General features: G+C 45.4%; 1 protein-coding gene across 9 annotated transcripts in view; it reads left to right on the forward strand.

Moving 5' to 3' along the window:
* Positions 1 to 22,161, forward strand: part of MLIP (muscular LMNA interacting protein) — a 179,377-nt gene that overhangs the window by 153,813 nt on the left and 3,403 nt on the right. For all 9 annotated transcript variants that reach the window (XM_075126469.1, XM_075126463.1, XM_048845266.2 and 6 more), the window contains 3 exons: positions 13,497 to 13,550; positions 16,326 to 16,487; positions 21,139 to 21,173. In XM_075126469.1, the coding sequence (XP_074982570.1) occupies positions 13,497 to 13,550; positions 16,326 to 16,484 (213 nt within the window). In that variant the 3' untranslated portion in view covers positions 16,485 to 16,487; positions 21,139 to 21,173. The remainder of the gene's footprint in view (positions 1 to 13,496; positions 13,551 to 16,325; positions 16,488 to 21,138; positions 21,174 to 22,161) is intronic.

Below are 22,161 nucleotides of genomic sequence, written 5' to 3' on the forward strand. Positions count from 1 at the left end.
TGGGGTGGACTGCCGAGGCAGAACACCTGGCTGCTAATTTTGAGCAACTACATACCAGGGCTATTAGACGGGTGCAACGTGGGGCAATAAGAATCAGGGATGCCTTGAGGCAACACTTCGAAGATGAAAACTAGTAATGTTTGTTGCTATGCTTGGGACTGCAATGGTTAATTAAATTTGGTATGCTAGGAAGCAGTTGTGATTGTTAAGGTCTAGGATTCAATGTAAGGAACTAATAAAAGTGTGTGTTGATTTGCAGGTGCCATCTGCTATCATAATTTGCATGGAAACAGAGTGCTTATGATTAAAAAAACTTTGCTTTTATCGCCAAATAAAACACAACACCACACGCACACACATAGACACACACTGATTTTTGGTGCGGGAGAAGGTACCAGAGGAGTAGGGAGCTGACTTTCAGAGCTGAGCATAAGTTCAACTTTTGTTTGAAAGGCTGTCTGCTGGGGTGGGGTTTAGAGGAAAGTGCAAAGTGCCAGAAAGCAGAAATGAATGTGCGGGGGAGTTCATGGAGTGCATGGAAAGGAGTTCTGAATGTGCTGAAGGGGAGGGTGGTGAGCATGCATCTTCTCAGTCTGGACCATTATGAGAGGCTGGAGCATGTCAGTTTGATGCTTCAAAACTTATATCACAGCTGGTAACATATCTATCACTTTCTCAGTGACCATAGGCAAGCACACATGCGGGAGAACACACCAAGCACCGTGAGTGAACCCAGGGGCAGGAGCATTGTTTGTTGCAGAAAAGCAACGTGAAAGGGTCATGTGGCACTTATGGGGGGGGCAACACTCTAAACTTTTCCCACCGTTTGCCATGGGGTGGGGGGGGGTTCACTATAGAAGATATCTCATTTCTAAGGGTAAGCAAGGAAGCGGGGGTGCATCTGCTACATGCTTGAAGCTTCTGCCCCAGTCCCTATGCTGCTCGCCTGTGTGCAGCTTTGGTCCTGTCAGGGTTCCTTCCCCACTCTGAATTCTAGGGTACAGATGTGGAGACCTGCATGAAAGACCCCCTAAGCTTATTCTTACCAGCATAGGTTAAAAACTTCCTCAAGGTACAAACTTTGCCTTGTCCTTGAACCCTATGCTGCCACCACCAAAGTGCTACACAAAGAACAGGGAAAGAACCCACTTGGAAACGCCTTTCCCCCAAAAATCACCTCAAGCCCTACACCCCCTTTCCTGGTGAAGGCTTGATAAAAATCCTCACCAATTTACATAGGTGAACACAGACCCAAACACTTGGATCTTAAGAATAATGAAAAAACAATCAGGTTCTTAAAAGAAGAATTTTAATTAAAGAAAAAGTAAAAGAATCACCTCTGTAAAATCAGGATGGTAAATACCTTATAGGGTAATCAGATTCAAAACATAGAGAATCCCTCTAGGCAAAACCTTAAGTTACAAAAAGACACAAAAACAGGAATATACATTCCATTCAGCATAGCTATTTTACCAGCCATTTAAACAAAACAGAAATCTAACACATATCTAGCTAGATTACTTACTAAGTTCTAAGACTCCCTTCCTTTTCTGTTCCCGGCAAAAGCATCACACAGACAGACAGACGCTTTGTTTCCCCCCGTCTCTAGCTTTGAAAGTAACTTGTCTCCTCATTGGTCATTTTGGTCAGGTGCCAGCGAGGTTATCCTAGCTTCTTAACCCCTTATAGGTGAAAGGGTTTTGCCTCTGGCCAGGAGGGATTTTATAGTTCTGTATACAGAAAGGTAGTTACCCTTCCCTTTATATTTATGACAGGTCCCCTGCCCAAGTAATTGCAGAGTGGCATGGGAAAGTGTCTCTCAGTGGGGGAAGGAACAATGCAGCTCTGCCAAGGAACCTCTGGCAGAGAATTGCTGAGTACCTCTGGGAAAGTTTCCTGGAGGTGTCTCTGGAGTATTCTTGTGAAATCTCAGAGTGCATCAACTCCCTGTTCCACCATACTGCTTAGCTGCAAGCGGAAATGCCCAGCACACAGAAACACAGCCAGCCTTAACAACGAGGAGTACTTGTGGCACCTTATAGACTAACACATTTATTTAGGCATAAGTTTTCGTGGGCTATTATCAACAGGATGAAAAATCACTTTTGTAGTGGTAATCAGGGTGACTTTTCATCCTGTTGTTAATAGCCCACTTTAATTGATTTGTCTCGACCCCCACTGGGTAAGGCAACTCCCATCTTTTCATGTGCTACTATATATATTTTCGTACTGTATTTTCCACTCCATGCATCTGATGAAGTGGGTTTTAGCCCACAAAAGTTTATGTCCAAATAAATTTGTTAGTCTACAAGGTGCCACAAGTACTCCTCATTGTTTTTGCTGATACAGACTAACACAACTACCACTCTGAAACAGCCAGCCTTGTACATTTCTCTGCCCTCAACCCGCTTCAGAACTTCACAAAGCAAAACCACTTACTAATGGTGTCCTCACCTGCTTCTGACTCACCAGAGAGTGACTGCCGAAACTGGCTAGACACCTCTGGAGTGGAGAACAGCTCCTGACTGGATGCAGCACTGGGAGACCCCTACTGTAGGCTCCACCTCTTCATCAATGGGTTAGGTACACTTTCCACTGGCTCCAGACCTGCCGAAGTATCCACGGTGCTCTTGGCAGTGGAGGTGGGGTCACCACCTAGGATAGACTCCAACTCCTTATAAAAACAGCAGGTCTGTGTCATAGCACTGTGTCAAACTGAAGCAATGGTTTGCCTCCCTTGCCTTGTGGTACTTATTCCTCAGCTGCTTTACCTTTGCTTTGCACTGCAGCCAGGGGCAGCAGGTTTGTAGAAATTTTGGTGGTACCCAGAACCCACCCCCAAATTCCCCACACACACCTGCCTAAGGCTCTGGGAGGGATTTTGGGTGGGGGAGGGGGTCTGGGGTTCAGGCGATTGGGGTACATGAGGGGGTGGGGATGCAGGCTCTGGGACGGAGTTTGGGTGCAGGGTGTGTGAGGGGTCAGGCTCTGGGAGGGAGTTTGGTGGGGGATGGGGACTGGGGTGCAGGCTCTGGGATGGAGTTTGGGTACAGAAGGAGTGAGAGGTTGGGCTCTGGGAGGGAATTTGGGTTGGAGAGGGGGTCTGGAGTGCGGGCTCTGGGAGGGAGTTTGGGTTGGAGAGGGAGTCTGGAGTGCAGGCTCTGGGAACGAGTTTGGGTGCTGGGTGCAGGCTCTGGGCAGGGGGCGAGGGTGCAGGAGGGGGTGGGTGTGCAGGGTCTGGGAGGGAGTTTGGGGACAAAAGTAAGTGCAGGGGTGGGTGTGAGTGCAGGAGGGAGTTAGGGGGGTGCGGGGTGCAGGAAGGGGTGAGGGGTGCAGGATCTCTAAATGGATGCAGGGGGGGTTCAATGCTCACCTGGGGCACCACCTCCAGCAGTGGCTCCTTGGCGGGGCAGGCTGGGGGGTGGTCTCCTCACGCTGCTTTCTCCAGGCACCGCCCCTGCAGCTTCCCATTGGCTGCAGGGGCGATTAGGGTGGGGGCAGCACTCAGTGACACAACCCCCTCACACGGGCTCCAAAGACCTGCAGGCAAACATGTGGAACATGCAGGAAGCCGCTCAGCTCCGCTGCACTGCTGGGTGGTGGCAGGAGCCCCCGGGCTGTTTTAAATCTCCTGGGGGTGGCAGGTGGGGCCGGGGGAAGCATGGGGGGATGTGGGAAACTTTGCTGGAGCCGGGCTCCTGGGACAGGAATATTCCTGGTGCCTGGGCACCAGGGGCCCAGAGAACTCGCCGCCCATGACTGCAGCATTTCCCGCTCATATCCCTTTTCATGCAAGGTGCACATGATCTGGCCGTAGTCATCGAAATTCCTGATTAGAGCACGGCTGGGACTACATAGCCTCCTCTTTCCAAATATTCATCAGATCCATTAGCTTCACCGTGGTCCAAGTGGGAGATCGTTTGCTGCGTGGAGCCGCCATGGTCACCTGGGAGGATGCCATGTGAGCTGTTCACGCCCAGCAAACAGGAAGGGGAATTTCAAAATTCCCAGGGCTTTAAAGGGGGAGAGTTGGAAGGTTGTTTACTTGGCGGCAGGGCAGCCTAGTTGAAACAGCTGACCAGAGTGGTCAGGATGGGCATTGTGGGACACCTTCCACAGGCCAATAACAGTGCTACAATCCAGCATGGTGTCTATACTAGCACTACGGTGATAAAACCTTGGTGCAAAAAGCCTTATGACGCTCGTCGAGATGGATTTTTTACAGTGCTGCAACTGAGGAGTTTAGTCTCAAAAAGTGGCTTTGTAATGTGTACATCTCTGCTGTTTTATTGCCAAAAGCTGCCTTTTAGCGAAAAAACTTGGCAGTGTAGACCAGCCCCCCAATAGAGATAAAGCTGGGAAAATTGTTAGAGACGTCTCCTCTACAGATTTGAACACGTAGCTGCCAGAAGATGTTAAAGCTTACTATTATGGTATCTTCTGTGTGTGTTTCTCTCTGGCACTGCTTGGGATTTGTGGGCAAACAAACAGGCAGTTTAGAAACAGTTGCTTAGAAATCCAGCTCACCTGTCCAGTGAGTTCTGTGCTCAAAAGAAACTGTCTCTCTGCTTCCTCCCAGGGCCACATTCATGACTACTTCCCTTGTTTACTGCCTCTCATGCATACATACACACTCAATGGCAAACAATCCATCTCTTAGCCCTTGCGTTTTCAGACAGTCCCTAAAATCACAGGCTCTGTGCAAAGGCTCTGTGATTTCCAATGGTTTCCAGTTATCACTGCATACTGGGAGTTTAGTCCCTTCTTCCATTCAGCATGAATAGTTAGCACACCCATCAACCTTAATGAGATCAGAGATCCTTTAAATTAATGTCCCATATGATGGTGGCCATTAACATCTTCGGACATAACAATGCCATTCCAGGAAGCAAAACCATTCATATTTAACAGCACCAGAGATAACAGGAAATCTGATTCCAACTGATAATTTGCTTTTAGTCTATGAACAAACCTCAGTGTAGAATCATAGAAAATGTATGGCTGGCAGTGACCTGGAGAAGTCATCTAGTCCAGCACCCTGCACTGGAGAAAGGACCAAGTATATCTATACCAGCCTTGACAGATGGTTGTCTAACCTGTTCTTAAAAACCTCCAAGGTGATGGGGATTCTACAACCTCCCTTGAAAGCCTATTCTGGTGCTTAACTAGCCTTATCATTAGAACGTTTTTCCTAATATGCAACCTAAATCTCCCTCGCTGCAGATTAAGGTCACATTACTTTTTGTCCTATCTTCAGTGGACATGGAAAACAATAGATCACTGTCCTCTTGATAACAACTCTTAACATTTCTTATGAGAGTGTCATGTGGGATTGTGTCAAAAGCCTTACTAAAATCAAGATAGATCATACAGCTCCCCCCATTCACTAGGCAAGTAATCCTGTCAAAGAAGGAATTTAGGTTGGTTTAGCATGATTTGTTCTTGAGAGATTCATTTTGGCTCTATTTTATAATCCTATTATTCTCTAGGTGCTCACAAATTGATTGTTTGATGATTTGTTCCAGTATCTTTCCAGGTATTGAAGTTAGGCTGACTGGTCAATAATTTTCCATTTCTAATTTGTTCCCCCTTTTAAAAATGGGCACTATGTTTGCCCTTCTCCAGTCCTCTGGGACCTCACCCATCCTCTGAGTTCTCGGAGATAATCCCTAACAGTTCTGAGATTACTTGAGCTAGTTCCTTAAATACCTGAGGGTGAATTTCAACAGGCCCTGCAGACTTAAATACGTCTAACTTATCTGAATATTCTTTAACCTGTTCTTTCCCTATTTGGGCTTGCACTCCTTCCCCCTTAATTTTAATTGTGTAAAGTATTTGTTCACAATTAATTTTTTTAGTGAAGACAAGTAAAATAGGCAATGAACACCTCAGTCTTCTGTATGTCATCCCTTATTAGCAATCCTTTCCCACTAAGTAGAGGATCTACGCTTTCCTTCATTTTCTCTTGCTCCTAATGTACTTATAGAACCTCTTTTTATTGCCTTTTATATTCCTTTCTAGTTATAACTCATGTGCTTTTAGCCTTTCTGATTTTCTCCCTACATACTTGTGCTATTCTTTTGTACTCCTCCTTCACAATTTGTCCATGTTTTAATTGTTTGTAGGATTCCTTTTTAATTTTCAGGTCATTAAAGAATTCTGGATGGAGCCATATAGGCCTTTTTACTATTGTTTCTATCTTTACTTCGCAGAAGGATAGTTTGCAGTTGTGCCTGTAATATCATTTATTTATTTATTTATATACTTATTGATACCCTGATTATCATGTGATATCTGCGCACTTGATTCCAAACAAAAACACTACTCCTGTCCTAATACCTGCCTCTGTTCCTCAATTTTAATTCTGTGGCCAATGTGATGTGTCTCCAATTCCGTTTCCATTAAACCTTGGAAGCTAAAGTACTTATAGAAGATGGGAAACAAAAGCCAGTTTCTAGTAGAAATGGTTCTGTAGGGTGGAATTCCAGCACAGGGCAATATTTTCCTTAGTCAGACGAAAAAAATTGGAAGTGACCACAGGAATTATTTTGCTGATTAGAAAGCCTTTGAGCAGGAAAATAGAAATAAATGCCTTGAATGAGGCCAATCAAGCAAACTTTTGTGGGCAAGAGAGCTACAAAGGAAACAAATATGATACCTTGATTCTTCTTTGTTGAAAAGATGGACCTGAATCAACCCCGCAGATTCAAACACTCCCAAACTCTGGAAAAACGCAGGATGTTTCAGAACATCATCGATGCTTGCTCTATTGATACTAAACTGAGCCAAAGACCCAGAACAAACAACCATGAGCTCTAGGGAAGCTTAGCTTTAGGTGCATATATAAACTTTGCATCTTTGGCCTGTTGGAATGTAGAAGCTTCCAGAGAATTCCCCCCTATTATTTGGCGTATAAATAAGTCTTCAGGGATTCTAAGAAAAAGAAAACAGCAGAGAGACCTAAGACACCTTTGGAAACATCACATTTCAAAGAACAAATGCGTACAATTAAAATTCACTTCAGTTTTATTAGTAGTATTGATGTAATTTGGACTCTGAAATGTGGTCTTAATTATCTCTACTTTCAACTTCAATTAAAAAGCTCATAAAATACAACTAGTCCTGGTCAAATTCCAAGTTCGTAATTTTAGCCTGATTTTAAGGATAAGAAGAATAATTCCCTATCTCACAATGGGGGGGTTCTGAGGCTTAATTAGGTTTGGGTTTTTTTGGAAAGCACGTTGAGCTTCTCTGATGAGAAGGCCTGTTTGCTGTAAGTGGAAAGTACTGTGTTATTTTGTAACCTACTGACCTTCTCTCTGTGCTGTGAGCTCAGAGGTGGGCAAACTACTGGCCACATCTGGCCCGCAGGACTGTCCTGCCCGGCCCTTGAGCTCCCAGGCGGGGAGGCTAGCCCCCGGCCCCTCCCTGGCTGTTCCCCCTCCCCTGCAGCCTCACCTTGCCATGCCACCACCACTCTGGCCCACTGCTCCTGCCGGGCAGTGTGGCTGGCTCCAGCCGGGCGGTGAGGCTGTGAGCTCCTGGTGCTCTGAGCAGCATGGGAAGGGGGCAGGGAGGGGGGGCGGGTTGGATAAGGGGCAGGGGGTCCTGGGGGGCAGTCAGGGGACAGGGAGCAGGGGGAGTTGGATGGGGTGGTTGGATGGGGCGGAGGTTCTGCAGGGGGTGGTGGTCAGGGGATGGGGAGCAAAGGGGGTTGGATAGGCATGGGAGTCCTGGGGGGCCTGTCAGGGGGCGGGGTGTGTGATTAGGGGTTGGGGCAGTCAGGGGACATGGAGCAAGGGGGGGTTGGATAGGGGGTGGGGTCCTGGGAGAGCGGTTGGGGCGGGGAGGTCCCAGGAGGGGGCGGTCAGGGGACAAGGAGCGAGGGGGGTGGATGGGTCAGGGGTTCTGAGGGGGGCAGTCAGGGGGAGGAAAGTGAGAGGGTATGGATAGGGGGTAGGGGCCAGGCTGTTTGGGGAGGCACAGCCTTCCTTACCTGGCCTTCCATACAGTTTTGCAACCCCAATGTGGCCCTCGGGCGAAAAACTTTGCCCACCCTGTCTTAGAGGCATCACAACAGAAATAGGTACTGAAGAGGGATTTGAAAGAAGAGACGGTGAGACCAAGAGGCTTGTATGAGTCCACAGTGAGACACAATCTGTGCCCCTGCTCTGAAGCTTAGTCTAAATGCACAAAGCAGATAAAGGGTAGGAGGGCAAAGAGAGACCCGGACAAGGGACTTGACTCCCCATGGTCAGACAGCACATTAGTGGCCAAGTCAGGTCTCTGGATTTCAAATCCAATGCCATAGCCACTAGGCCACATGGGGTCTCGCGTGACAGTGCTTAAGGCTTTTTACACTTCAGAAGTTGGAAATAGGGTACTATTATTGGACGCACAATCCACTGAAGTCTCAATACCAGGGGTGGGCAAACTTTTTGGCCCGAGGGCCACATTGGGTTGCGAAACTGTATGGAGGGACAGGTAGGGAAGGCTGTGCCCCCCAAAGATCCTGGCCCCTGCCCCTATTCTCCCCCACCCACTTCCCACCCCCTGACTGCCCCCTTCAGAACCTCCGACCCATCCAACACCCCCACTCTCCTTGTCCCCGACCACCCCCCCCCGGCACCCCCAACCCTAACCAACCCCCCCTGCTTCTTGTCCCCTGACTGCCCTGACCCCTATCCACATCCCCGCCCCCTGACAGGCCCTTCGGGACTCCCATGCCCTATCCAACCCACCCTGTTCCCCGACCCCGGACTGCCCCACCCCAGAACCTCTGCCCCATCCAACCGCCCCCTGCTCCCTGTCCCCTGACTGCTCCCTGGGATCCCCCATCCAACGCCCTTTGCTGCCGCGCACCACCACTGCTGCCCCCTTACCATGCTGCTCAGAGCGGTAGGAGCTCGCAACCCCACTGCCTGGACGTAGCCAGCTGCGCTTCCCGCGTGGCGGTCTGACTGCGGGGGAGGGGGGCCAGCCGGGGTGGGGCCAGGGGCTAGCCTCCCCGGCCAGGAGCTCAAGGGCTGGGTAGGACGGTCCCACGGGCCGGAACATTTGCCCTCCTCTGCTCAATACCGTATTATCATTATTTCCTTTATTCTTTCACTGAAATATTCATTAAGCAGTTAAGTCTTTGTTCATTCCCACTCTTCCTCACCTGCTTCCCTTAAATTAAAGCCATTAGTACAGCAAATGCACTGGTAGTATGTATAGAAAGCTCAGGGATAAGTTCTGGAGTGTATTCTTTCCCTGCGTGAGTTCTTCGTGCACTGTGGCTTTTCACTTTTACAAGAAGGCACACAAATGAGAGTAAGAGAAGGAGACAAAGATGGGTGTGGTGGTAGGGAGATTGGGATTATTGTGGGGGGGGGGCAAGGAGGGACATAGGGGATGAGATTTAGGGAGTAGAACAGGGCAGATTTGTGCCTGGGCTTGGAGAAGAAACTTAAAGATGAGTGGGCAGTAAGTAATGAGAAGAGACGGTAGGACAAGGGAATAGTAATAAAAGCACATTTTTCTTAGGTTAGCTATGTGCACAGTTTGTACATAGTGGGTTTTTTTTCTTAATGGAGACAAATGATAGTCACAGTCTCAGCTCTCCACCTTCCCCATCAACTGCTTTTTTTGCACACGCTGTGGGTGTTTCATACTCCCCAGAGTACTTACTTGCTGTCTGGTAGGTAAATAGAAAGCAATCCATCTACAGCAACCACCCACATTGATTGCACAGTCCTTGCAAAATAACATGTGTGTGACACACTCTATATGATTTTTTATAAAAATATGCTAATAAGTGTGAATACTGTATAATGTAACTGGAATATGCTTCATGCAAAAGGTCTCTTGTAAAGTATCATTACAAAGCTTATAATCTACTGAGTGTCGTCATCCTATTTGTATAAATGTATCACTCTTGTATCTGAAACTAGAAATATAAAATGTAACTCTGAGGGCTAATTGTAATTATGCAAAGTGTGGGCCATTAATGGTGGTTTGGAATCTTGATGGCTCCCATTAACCAGGACAATCTAGATGGCTCTGTTTCACTTGTAAGTCTTCCTGTATACGGGTGTGCTGGCAAGTGGGTAATGAAGTCTTACGGTGACATGTGATCATGTCACCTGAACTGGAATCCAACTTTAACCTGGTGCTTTCCATTGAGATGGAGGGGGCGGGAACCCAGAGAGGGACAAAGGATTCCCGTCTTATGCAAAAGATATGTAAGTGGGTGGAACAGAACAAAGTGAGGCAGCCATCATGAGGAATCACTTAGTTACCACCTGAGCTGGAACAAGGGATGTACCAGGGGAAAGGATTGTGCCCAGACTAGGGAGGTGTCCAGTCTGTGAAAGAAACTTATTGAAGCATCTCTAAGGGTGAGATTTTTTTGTATTCAGTTTTATTAATGTACTAGACTTAGACTTCCATGTTTTATTTTATTTTGCTTGTTAATTAACTTTGTTCTGTCTGTTACTACTTGGAAGCACTTAAATCCTACTTTCTGTATTTAATAAAATCACTTTTTACTTATTAATTAACCCAGAGTATGTATTAATACTTGGGGAGGCAAACAGCTGTGCATATCTCTCTATCAGTGTTATAGAGACTGAACAATTTATGAGTTTACCCTGTATAAGCTTTATACCGGGTAAAACGGATTTATTTAGGGTTTGGACCCCATTGGGAGTTGGGCATCTGAGTGTCAAGGACAGGAACACTTCTGTAAGCTGCTTTCAGTTAAGCCTACAGCTGTTAGGGGATGTGGTTCAGACCTGGGTCTGGGTTTGGAGCAGGCTAGCGGGTCTGGCTCAAACCAGGCACGGCACTGGAGTCCTAAGCTGACTGGGCAGGAAAGCAGGGGCAGAAGTAGTCTTGGCACATCAGGTGGCAGCTCCCAAGGGGGTTTCTGTGATCCCACCCATCACAGCGGTGTAGTCGAGCAGGATTTGTGCACAGCTGATTGCTTTGAGACACTGGTCATGATTTTAAGTGAGTTTTAAGTGTGATGGCTGGAGACCAGATAAAGTGGTTACTGGTTTGTTATTTTCTGGTTGCTTATTTCGGGTAAGGGAAGTAGGGACAGAAAAAGAAGCAAAATAAGTAAGAGGGAAGATCAGAAGAAGCTAAAACTGTACGGGTTGCAAATTGCCCAGAAAGGCTGAACACTGGGTGTTGTGAAAGTCTCTTTTACCTAAGAAGCCCCTGATCTGAGTGCATCTCAGTTTCAGTGAACTGCAGATGGGTGTGGCCCAACCTCTGTGTCTGTGCTAAAGCTGACTGGAGTGTCTTAAATTAGCAAGACAAGAGTGCAGGGGTGCCTGTTCTGGCAGAAGGGGGTTCTCTGTGGTATCCCAGCTCATCGAGTGGTGGTCTAAAGGGAAAACTAATGGAAATTGATGTGCTAAGGCTGCCCTGGAAAAGGCTGCCCTGGAAAAATAACAGGCTGCCTGCCCACCAGCGAACCCTGGACTTAGAAGACAAAGCAATTAAGACCCAGAAGCATGAACTGGCTGTAATGGAGTGGAAGAGGTGCACAGAGACATGTACCCTGGAGCTGGAAGTTGGGGTCCTGGTGACAGCTGCGGTGGGAACAAACCCCAAGGACTCTCTCACCAGAAGCAAGTCCAACCTGAGTGAAGGGGGGGGGGGCGGATTTTGTTGGCCAGTGAAAGGTCTGTCATTGCTGGTAGCTGTGAGCCCACAGCTGGATCAGTGTCTCTTTCCCTTTTGGGGAACACAGGAGTGTCTGCCCTAGAGGGGAGCCCAAAGAGGAATTTTAGGTATACTGCTTCCGCCATGGTCAATGTCCAAGTCTCTGGCAGTAAGTTCAGGAGGAGGGTGTGACACACTATATGATCTTATAAAAATATGCCAATGAGTGTGAATATAATGTAACTGGAATATGCTTCATGCAAAAGGTCTCTTGTAAAGTATCATTACAAATCTTATAATCAGCTGAGTGTGGTCATCCTATTTGTATAAATGTATCACTCTTGTATCTGAAACTAGAAATATACAATATAACTCTGAGGGCCTAATGTAATTATGCAAAGTGTGGGCCATTAATGGTGGTTTGGAAACTTTTCATGTGCTGTAATATTGATACTGCTTACTGTATTTTTCACTCCATGCATCTGATGAAGTGGGTTTTAGCCCACAAAAGCTTATGCCCAAATACATTTGTTAGTCTCTAAGGTGCCATGAGGACTCCTCGTTGTTTTTGCTGACACACAGCAGTGATTTTGACACACTGAAAACTGGGTTTATGTAAAGCTAAATCCATAAAACCAATCCATTCAGAGAACTTTAGTGAACAAAATTAAAAATATGAGATCTGTATTTCATCTGATTATTAAAACATTGCAGTCCTGTGAACCTACCATTATCTCTGCATTGTTTGGTTTATGTATTTGCTTCGGGCCTGATCCAAAGCCCCGTGAAGTCACTGGGAGTCTTTACATTAATTTAAATGGAGTTTGGATCAGGTCTTCAGTACTCAGGTACAAATCACACAATGTTAAAGAATCACCATGACACAAACCCTCCCTCTGAATGTACAAATAATTGTTCAATGGTATTTTTAGTTAAAGAATTATAAGACTAGTGTCTTTGAAAGCCAAGGTTAAGGAGAGCTCTCCTGGGAGCTGTTTAGGAAGGTGTAAATGCTAAGTGTTGGAAAGAAAATGATTAGAGTTCTAAGTACTTGCACGTGCATTGTCTCATACTAAACCTTCCCTTTACATAGGCATTTGTCCTTGCTAGGATTCTGACTGAGTCATTTCAGAGTGACGAGTGTTTTTTTAAATGATATGACAATGTGATTAGATGGAAACTAGCCTATATCTTGGGCCAGAGATTTTCAAAGGAACAAAGAGTTCACTTCACTCTGCACAGAGAGTGAAAGTGCGATTGTAGCACAGATAGGCATACCCATGCTAGCTGTAACGTAGCTAGCATGCATAACAAGAGTAATACAAAGTGGCACAAGCTGGCTAGCAACCTGAGCACATATCTAGTGTCCTTGCTCCACCCATGGTTTATACTCAGGCAGCTAGCCCATGCTGAAACCTGTACCACCATTTTAGTCTGCCACTACTACTTGTGCTTTAATCTAGCTAGCATTGGTATGCTAGGGTGAGACAGATGTCCCGATTTCTTAGGGACAGTCCTGATATTTGGGCCTTTTTCTTATATAGGCGCCTATTACCCTCCACCCCGTCCTGATATTTCACACTGGTCACCCTAGGGTAGGCCCACCCATGCTACAATCACACCTTCACTTGCAGTGTAGACATACCCTAAGAACAGTTAGGTGCCCAGAACCCACTGAAAGTCCATGGGAACTGGGTACGTAGCTGCCCTGTGCATGTTAGTTGTTAAGGCACTTTGATGATGTTGTTCAGATGTCTACTAAAACTTAACTTATAACTGAATATTTTTTCACTTACTCTCTCGCTCTCTCTCCTGACATCCTTGGCATCTCGGCTCTGCAGCCCAGTCATCCCATAGTGCCTATTCCAGAAAACAAAGCACTCAGCTCCAAGGAGGTAACTGAATGACATTTACATTTTATTACTGCAGGCATGCTATCTATGAGCACCAGCTCAGACTGGCTTTTGCAGTTAACATAACATATGGTGGCCTCAGAGGTACAAAAAGTGTACCAGCAGAAAGGATTTTGGCCCAACACATGGACTGTGTAAATGGCTGTGTTTCACTGCTATTAACAAACAAATATAGTGTGGTTTTGGATCCTGTGTTCTTCAAGGAGCTCAGGTAGCATTGTGGTCCATGTTTCTGATTTGTGCTTGTGGAAGGTTAAATGACTCAGAATGAGAACTAGTAAAACATATACAGGGAGCTCCATCTGAAAACCCAGCATTTCCCACTCTGCAGTGACTGTGGTAAAGCAGTAGCTCCTGTTCTAAAATACCAGAAGATACTGCTTTTACAGCAGCTCCTGGGGGGTATGAATACGCTGAACTTGGGAGAACACCTACAGAACCCTCTTTTAAAATACGGGGACAACAGGCAGCTTGCTACAGCATGTGTTGCCCAGCATCATTTCCTCAGCTAAGGTAAAATTCAGTAACAGTGTATTATAAGTACTGAGTGGACTAGGTCTTGCATTTGCTGGGGGATGGATTTAATGAACTAATATAGGTCTCTTTAATCTCTAAACTGTATGAACCTGATGCGTACCATCCCAGATTATACACACATCATATGAGAGCTGATGCTTTCCTCTACATGCTGCTCTTGGGACAGAACATAATAATAATACCTAGCTCTTATATAGTGCATTTCATCAGTAGATCTCAAAGCACTTTACAAAGGAGATCAAGATCATTATTCCCATTTTATAGATGGAGAAACAGAAGCACAGAGAGGGGAAGTAACTAACCCAAGGTCACCCAGTGGCTGAGCTGGGAATAGAAACCAGGTCTTCTGAGACCCAGTCTAGTGCTCTAGCCACTAGGCCAGTATTTTTCAAAGTTTGGGTTGCAACCCAGTACGGGGTTGCGGCATGTAAGGCACTGGGTCACCTTGCTTAGCACCCAGGGACCCTAGGGGCTCTGGTCAGCATCGCTAAAAGTCCTGTTGGCAGTGCTGCCCGGCTAAGGCAGACTAGTGCCTACCGGTTCCGACACCACGCTGTGCCCTGGAAGTGGCCAGCAGCAGATCTGGCTTCTAGGCAGGGGGACCACAGGGCTCCGTGCACTACCCCTGCCCCAAGCACTAGCTCTGCACTCCCATTGGCTGATTTCTGGCCAATGGGAGCTGGGGGGAGGGGCAGTACCTGCAGGCGAGAGCCGTGTGAGGCTGCTTGCGCGCCTCCACTTAGGAGCTGAACCTGCTGCTGGCTGCTTCCGGGGGGACAGGAGGGAAGCCTGCCTCTGCATCCTGGCTGACCGGGAGCTGCCAGAGGTAAGTTCACGCCCCAACCCCGTACCCCAATCCCCTGCTCCAGTCCTGAGCCCCATCCCAAACCCCTCATCCCTGGCCTCACCCCAGAGCCTGCACCCCCAGCCCAGAGCCCTGACCCCCTCCTGCAAATTCCCTTCTCCCTCTTGCCATACTCTCCAGCCATGTAAGAGGAGGAGGAGAGCGGGGAGGGCTAAGCTGCTGCAAGCTGAATTTCTCCCCATCAGTGCTTTCTATCCAGCCCCAGCTTGGAGTTTGAGCAGCCAGTCCTGGGAGGGAACCAGGGGCCCGCTGACTCTCAGCTCTCCTAGGGTTAACCCACTCAGGCCCAATTTGATTTTCTCTGACTTTTTAATAAATCTTATTTTTAACACGATGTGACTTGTGGACTGTGGGCTAGCTAACTTCACAAAGACTCTCCTGGGAGAGAGCAAAGTCCTTCAATGCCTAGGAAGAAGTAGAGAGCATACAAGGTGTGCCTAGAGTCCCCCATTCAGCATCAGTCAGAAGGATACAGACAGAGGTGTCCTCTTCCATTGCGGTTCATTGCCAAAGGCTGCTGCAGGGGGCACACACAAAGGGAGAAGCCTGAGGACCAAGAAAGTGACATAAGTTGTGGTGGTGCAGGAAATAGTCCCTTTATCCCAGTCCTGTAGCTGGCCAGGACCTGGCCCTGGTGCAACTAAGAGAAACCTCAGCCCTCTTCTAAATTGCACTGACTCGTAATGACTCCCTTGGGACATTCCGCTGGATGGGGTCTTGCTGGAATGTGGCAGCACTGTGGCCTTGCCTCCTATTACCTGGAGACTCGCCCTACCCTTGGGAATCCCCATCTGAAGAATTATGCAGCTTTCTGCCTCCTTTTCACTGCAGTGAGAAAGAGGAGCCAGGACCTGGCCCAGCATGTTTTAAGGTGCAGGAATTAAGCATCTGTTTTACTAGTACTTTTTTAGAAAGTTAAGAAATACACCACCAACTTTTCCTAATAGTATAAACTATGGGTGTCAGGCAATCAACTGAGAAGACCAACATTGCTCTTTCTGCTGTAATGAGCACCCCAGACCCTGCTGTCTCCTGTCTCTGCTCTCACCAGTAGGGTTCTCTATATCTACAATCATCTATAACTACATACTTTTAAAAAAAAAGACACATGATATGATGAGAAGAAATCAGTTGTATCAGCATGAGAATAAGGAACTTTAAATAGTCTGTTGCTGTAGGAAACACCAACAACTTTGTCTTTTTTTTTTTTTTTTGGATGAGGCAGAGTGTGTGCGTGGTTGCCAGCCCCTCATTTTGTAACTCATTTTATTTTCCCCCAAGGGAAGTGTTAATTTTAAAAAAAGGTCCCAAGCTGGATTCAGAATAACTGTGTTTTATTTTTCATGCCACTTTAGTTTCATTCTGCAGTAGCACCAAGTAAATCAGATTTGCCTCCCACCTGTGAAAGCAAAAAGACAAGCAAAGGAAAACTTCCAGGCAGCGAAAGCCCTCTCTGCACTGAACGCTTTTCACTCAGCGTGGACGTGGGGGATGCTCCTGCAAAAACCAGCTAATAGGTACAGCAGTAATTCTAATTAGTTTTCATCATATGTTACTGTACCCCAGTCTATAGTGTGCCAGGGTTATGATGCACATATTATATTACAGTTACTCTAATAATGCCTTGAACTGAGTCTGGCTATTGAATCGCTGAAAATCATATCCACATGGAGTCATAAAGCTTCTGCAGGCATTGAGCATGTGTGCTTATCATCATCATATTAAAACATATAAGGGTCTTGGAATTCTGTTATAATGACAGCCTAGGTACATCTGATCTTTCCTGAGTTAATGCATTTGTTATTCTGTCTGTGATCTCAATGGATATGTCTACACTGCGATTAGATACCCGTAGCTAGCCTGGGTCAGCTGACTCAGGCTCTCAGTGCTTGGGCTAGGGGGGTGTTTCATTGTTGTGTAGACTTCTGGGCTTGGTCTGGAGCCTGGATTCCAGGACTCTATGGGGTGGGAGGGTCCAAGAGTTCAGGCCTAAGCCAAGATGTCTACAAAGCAATGAAACAGTCCCACAGACCCAGCCCCATGAGCGTGAGTCAGCTGGCTTGAGCCAACTGTAGGTTTTTCTTTGCTGTGTAGACAGATCCCATGAAGTCCTGGGACCCTGGTTCTGAGCCCTGGGTTAGCATGATTTGTGTGTAGATGGAAAAGGGGTAAGGTTTGAGCATGCGCACACACAGAGAAAAGGGGCAAATCCTGGCTCCATTGACTTATCTGTAGCCAGGATCTAACCCATCATGTCACAGTCATTCATGTAAGTTCATGAGACTTTAAGCAAGGAGGCCCAGTCCTGCTCTCACTGTAGCCAGTGGCAATATTTCATGACTGAATTTAATGGGAAAAGTTGTGCAATGTATAAACCCTATGGAAGTCTGAATATAGGCCATAGTGCTATTGTTCATTACTCTTAGGACACGTCTACAGAGTACTTTACCCGTCTAGGAATACCAGTATACTATGGGTATGTCTACACTACCCACTTTACAGCGCGGCCGTGGCAGCTCTGTGATGCGGGCAGTGTAGACACACTTTAATGCCCGGGGAGAGCTCTCCCGGCGATAAAAAAGCCAAACAAAAACCCACCCCAAACGAGCGGTGGTAGCTTTATGGCTGGGAGCACAGCTCCCAGCCATAAAGCGCTGTCTATACTGGTGCTTTTCAGGACTAAAACTTTTGTTGCTCAGGGGGGTGTTTTTTCATATCCCGGAACGACAAAAGTTTTAACGCTGAAAGTGGAGGTGTAGACACAGCGTAAACCAGCAACGCGCTCCTAGTACAGATGCAGGTGTACTGCACTATGTATCAGTATTACTTATTTCAACCCCACATGAGCAAAGCACAGCTTTGATGGTCCAGCTGGATCTTCTCTACAGGCCTCTGCCAGCACAGCTCTTTTGGTCAGGGATGTGAGAGGTGTGATTGACATCTAACTAACACAGAGGTACCACCAGAAGTCTGTAATATAGACATAGCCTCAATCTTTATTTACCTAAGGGATGTTTCAGGTCAAAGACCAGCATTAATTAATCATAATAATTAATCGGTTCTCTATATATGGAATCTAACATAGAGTAAGATGTGTCCATCACATAATAGGCATTATATACTATGGACCAAATTTTGAAAATTTTCTAATGTTTAACCCAGAGTCCACTTTTAGAGGCATAGTGCTATCCTAACAATTAACGGTGGGCACAAATGATAGCAGTAGCACCCTTAATTATCTACCTTGTCGGCAAAATCCCAGACTTAGGCGAAAACTATCATTCTAGAGGGCCTAATTTCAGTGCCAAAATATGGATGTAAGAGCCCACTTTTCTTTTGTCTCCAAGTGACCTCTCTTGCACTTGATGCTAGGCTGGAATAGGATGGCTACTCCCCCTCCATCCTGTACAAGCCTAGGTTTGTGGTGAAATGAGTAGTCAGGGGGCAGACAAGATGAGCGAGCACCAGACCTGCAGGATCAACAAACAGGGTTTCCATGATGCAGACCAGCTCAGGTGCCTTTTTTGTGTTGATAAAGGCTACTGCAGTAGTCTCAATATAGCCATGTGCTGGGGCCTTCCCTCTCCACTAAGATGTTCCCAACTCTTACAATGTCTAGCGAGGCAGGAATCATTCCAATGCCCAGATTTATGCCAGCACCTCTATTAGAGTGTAAAAACCCTGAATGTCATTGCAAAGAGGCAATAGGAGTATAACATACATTTCAAATCCTAAAAGGAACTATGCCTCCATCAAACACAATCTTGGCTGTCTCTTAAACCTCAGCTCTTTAGTTCTGTGTTAATTTGCTTTGGGCTCTGGCCGATTCTTATGTGCAAAGCAGACTCGTAGGCCCCACACACTAAGACTGCTCCCTGGTCCTGTCCCCAAGCTCCAAGCTCAGCCCCTCAGCCTGCTGTGTCCTGCCGTGCAGCACATGCCCTCTTCTATAGTCTACACTTTCCAAAAAGGCAATCTCACCCTCCGGACAGAGGACAGTTGGCAGCAGGAATTAGGGCTGGGATTTCCTGACAGCTCTATAGCCAGCCAGGATTCCTGGAGGGCATGTGAGGTCAGCATCTCCTACTGGAGATCTAGGGGTAGGGCAGTCTTCACAGCACTACTGCTGCTGATCTGTGGAGTATGGGCTCCATCGCTGTATATAAGGGGCTATTAAGCAGTAAGGTGTTCATAGCTACTATTGTGGAGACCACAATAATGGATTCAGGCAATATGTGGCAGCAGGACAAAGAGTAGCTGTAATACACACCCATAAAACACAACCCAAAGGAACAAACAAACCTGCCCTCAACCCCATGAGATACTTTTTAAAGTACAGAGACCCCTGAGCACAATGGCTTCCAGAAGTGTATTTTTTTTCACTCTTTATTTTGATAAAATATTATTATGAACTGCTATGGGTTGAGTTAAAACCTCATTGAGAATAATAAGTCATCCTTCAATTAACCTAAACGCAAGGATACATTAATCCCAATCCCCCACCTAAAACAAAGGGGTTGTGGACTGTTGTGGGTGGGCTTTGGCTGAATAATGAGATTTTCTGTTGGGAAGTGGCGGGGAGGGAAGGCGGAACACCGAACTAGAGAGAGACAGAGACAGAGACAGCCTGAAGAAATCCAAGCAGAAGCCTTTAAGCATGATGCAATCCTGAGGGAAACCTCGAGAGAGATTCTAGGTCAGGGGTGCTGGCTGAAAAGAAGCATGGGCCTGTAAGGTAAGAAACTGCTCCTTTTTGCCTTTGGTTCCTCCTGCATTCTCAGATGCAGGATTTTGTACATTCCTTGTAAATAAAGAAGATTGTATCCAAGTAAATTCTAGGCTCCATCATCAATTTCTATTCCCAGCTGGAACATTCCAAGGCCCTGAACTTTTGACTAGCTGCTCAGGTCAAAAAGAGGTAACACTCTTTTGGGTCAAACTGTATCATCCCTCCCTGAAGCAAAACTTCCATTGATACCAGTGCATTCTGACTGAGCAAGGCCTGCAGCAGTAGGTCTACTCAACATTTCTGTAACAATTTAGCTAAATGAAAATATAATGAACCTCTAAATGAACACTAAAAGTATAAGCCTCTACCACTTAAGCTAAAGGACTAAGACCCTCGGGTATTAACTGTAGCAGGCTCATTATCTTTTTTAATGGACCAGCCTCTAGAGGGGGACAATGGCCTACGTTCTCCTAGTGTGCATTAAAAAGCAAGTAGGCACAAATTATCTTCATTTGCATCTGTGTAAATCTCAAATAAATCCACTGAGATCAATGGAATTACTCTGTATCTACAAGAATGTAATAGAGCAGAATTTGGTCAATACTCTTTGCCAGCTTCAATGACATTTGTACATGCTTTAGGAAAGCAGAAAATTAGTTATCGTTATTAGTATATTGTGATGCAAGGCTATTATTAGGACATCATAATATTAGAGGAAAAAATAAGTATTGCTTTATACTTCTGTATTTTTATATTTTGTATTCCTAAAATATTGTCTAGATTAAAAATTACAGGGAAGACGTTACTTAGCCACTTTCCACAGTCAGTTCAAATGCAAAATCTCTGAAAAGATAGTAATGCATGTACCATGTAACTCTGACATAGATTAAGTGTGAAACACCAGCATGTTATCCTAACTGCCATACCCCTAAATTCAGTCTGTTTTTCACACATGGCTTTTGCACTGGTTATATTTAAATAATAATAGGAGTATTTTATACTGTCTTCAGAAGAGGGAAACTGCTCTGAAACAAGTATTTTAAATGATAACATAAAACCTTCACCAAACAAAGTGAATAGTATACTGATGTATAACTAATTAGACTTCACATTAATTTGTATCTGTCCATGTGTTCTCTGAGTTAATAATCAAACTGTATTTGCTGGAATTGATTTCTACTATAAAAGGCATGATCCTGCAAACACACAAGTGAGCAACTTTACTCATTTGAATAATCCTATTTAACTCAATAGGTGTAATTAATAGTTTGGTGATCATGAGTGCAGAGAACTTCGTTTTTAAAAAGATGAGACTGTCCTTGTATGGGTAAAGTTATCCACACACAAAGTGTTTGCAAGATTAGGCCTATATACCATACTGCAGCTTCTGTTCTTTTCTGCACATCATTTTCTCTCTTCCCCGTTTTTGTCTCCTACAGATTGCCAATGAGAGAGCTTCTGTTCAGCTGCCAGGGCAAGTATTAAATTTTTTCTTAAACTGTCTTGGTTACAATCTGACCACTAAAATGTACGCACAACTAAAGCTAGGCCAACTGTTTCAGCTGAATCTTATTTCCAGCAAAAAAGTGAAGATCGACTGGAACATTTTGAAAATTTGTATCAATTTAATTGAATAATTCTTATTCTTATTGTTATTTGATTAGCCACATGCTGAAAAACTTTTGTTTGGGGTTGACCCCAGATGATTTTTTCCCAGTTTTTTGGAACTGTCAGCTGCCTGAAAAATGAATTATACTAACAGCTCTACTACCCACAACTTTAACTTCACTTTAAGGAAGTTTTCTGTGTTCACGTAATATAATAGAATGTTTTAGCTGTATATTTTTTTCTTACCCAGATTGAACTAATTAAGATTATGTTCTATCTATGACTGACCTTTCCAACAGTATCCATTAACATATAATTCTACTTAATGGCACCCTACAGTTAAAAACAGTCACTTTAGAATATAAACTTAAAGATAATTTGGTAAATCGGTTGCATAATTAAAACAGATGCTTTTTGAATTTCTACTTATTTTTACAGCTTTTATTTCAAATTTTACAGCACCTAAAAGTGAGCTAGGCATGTATTGAAAGTGAGCTCACTTATGTATTCAAAGACATGGTCCCTTCCCCAAATATCTTACAATATACTTTTAGGTGTGACACGAGCAGGAGTAAGCAATAGGGAAGATGAGGTGAAGAATGACAAAGGTTATAGTATTTACTCTGGTTTCAGAGTAGCAGCCGTGTTAGTCTGTATTCGCAAAAAGAAAAGGAGTACTTGTGGCACCTTAGAGACTAACAAATTTATTTGAGCATAAGCTTTTGTGAGCTACAGCTCACTTCATCGGATGTGTTCAGTGGAAAATACAGTGGGGAGATTTATATACATAGAGAACATGAAACAATGGGTGTTACCATACACACTGTAACAAGAGTGATCACTTAAGGTGAGCT

Source organism: Caretta caretta, chromosome 3 (genome assembly GCF_965140235.1).
Source record: "Caretta caretta isolate rCarCar2 chromosome 3, rCarCar1.hap1, whole genome shotgun sequence".
Taxonomy (NCBI): Eukaryota; Metazoa; Chordata; order Testudines; family Cheloniidae; genus Caretta; species Caretta caretta.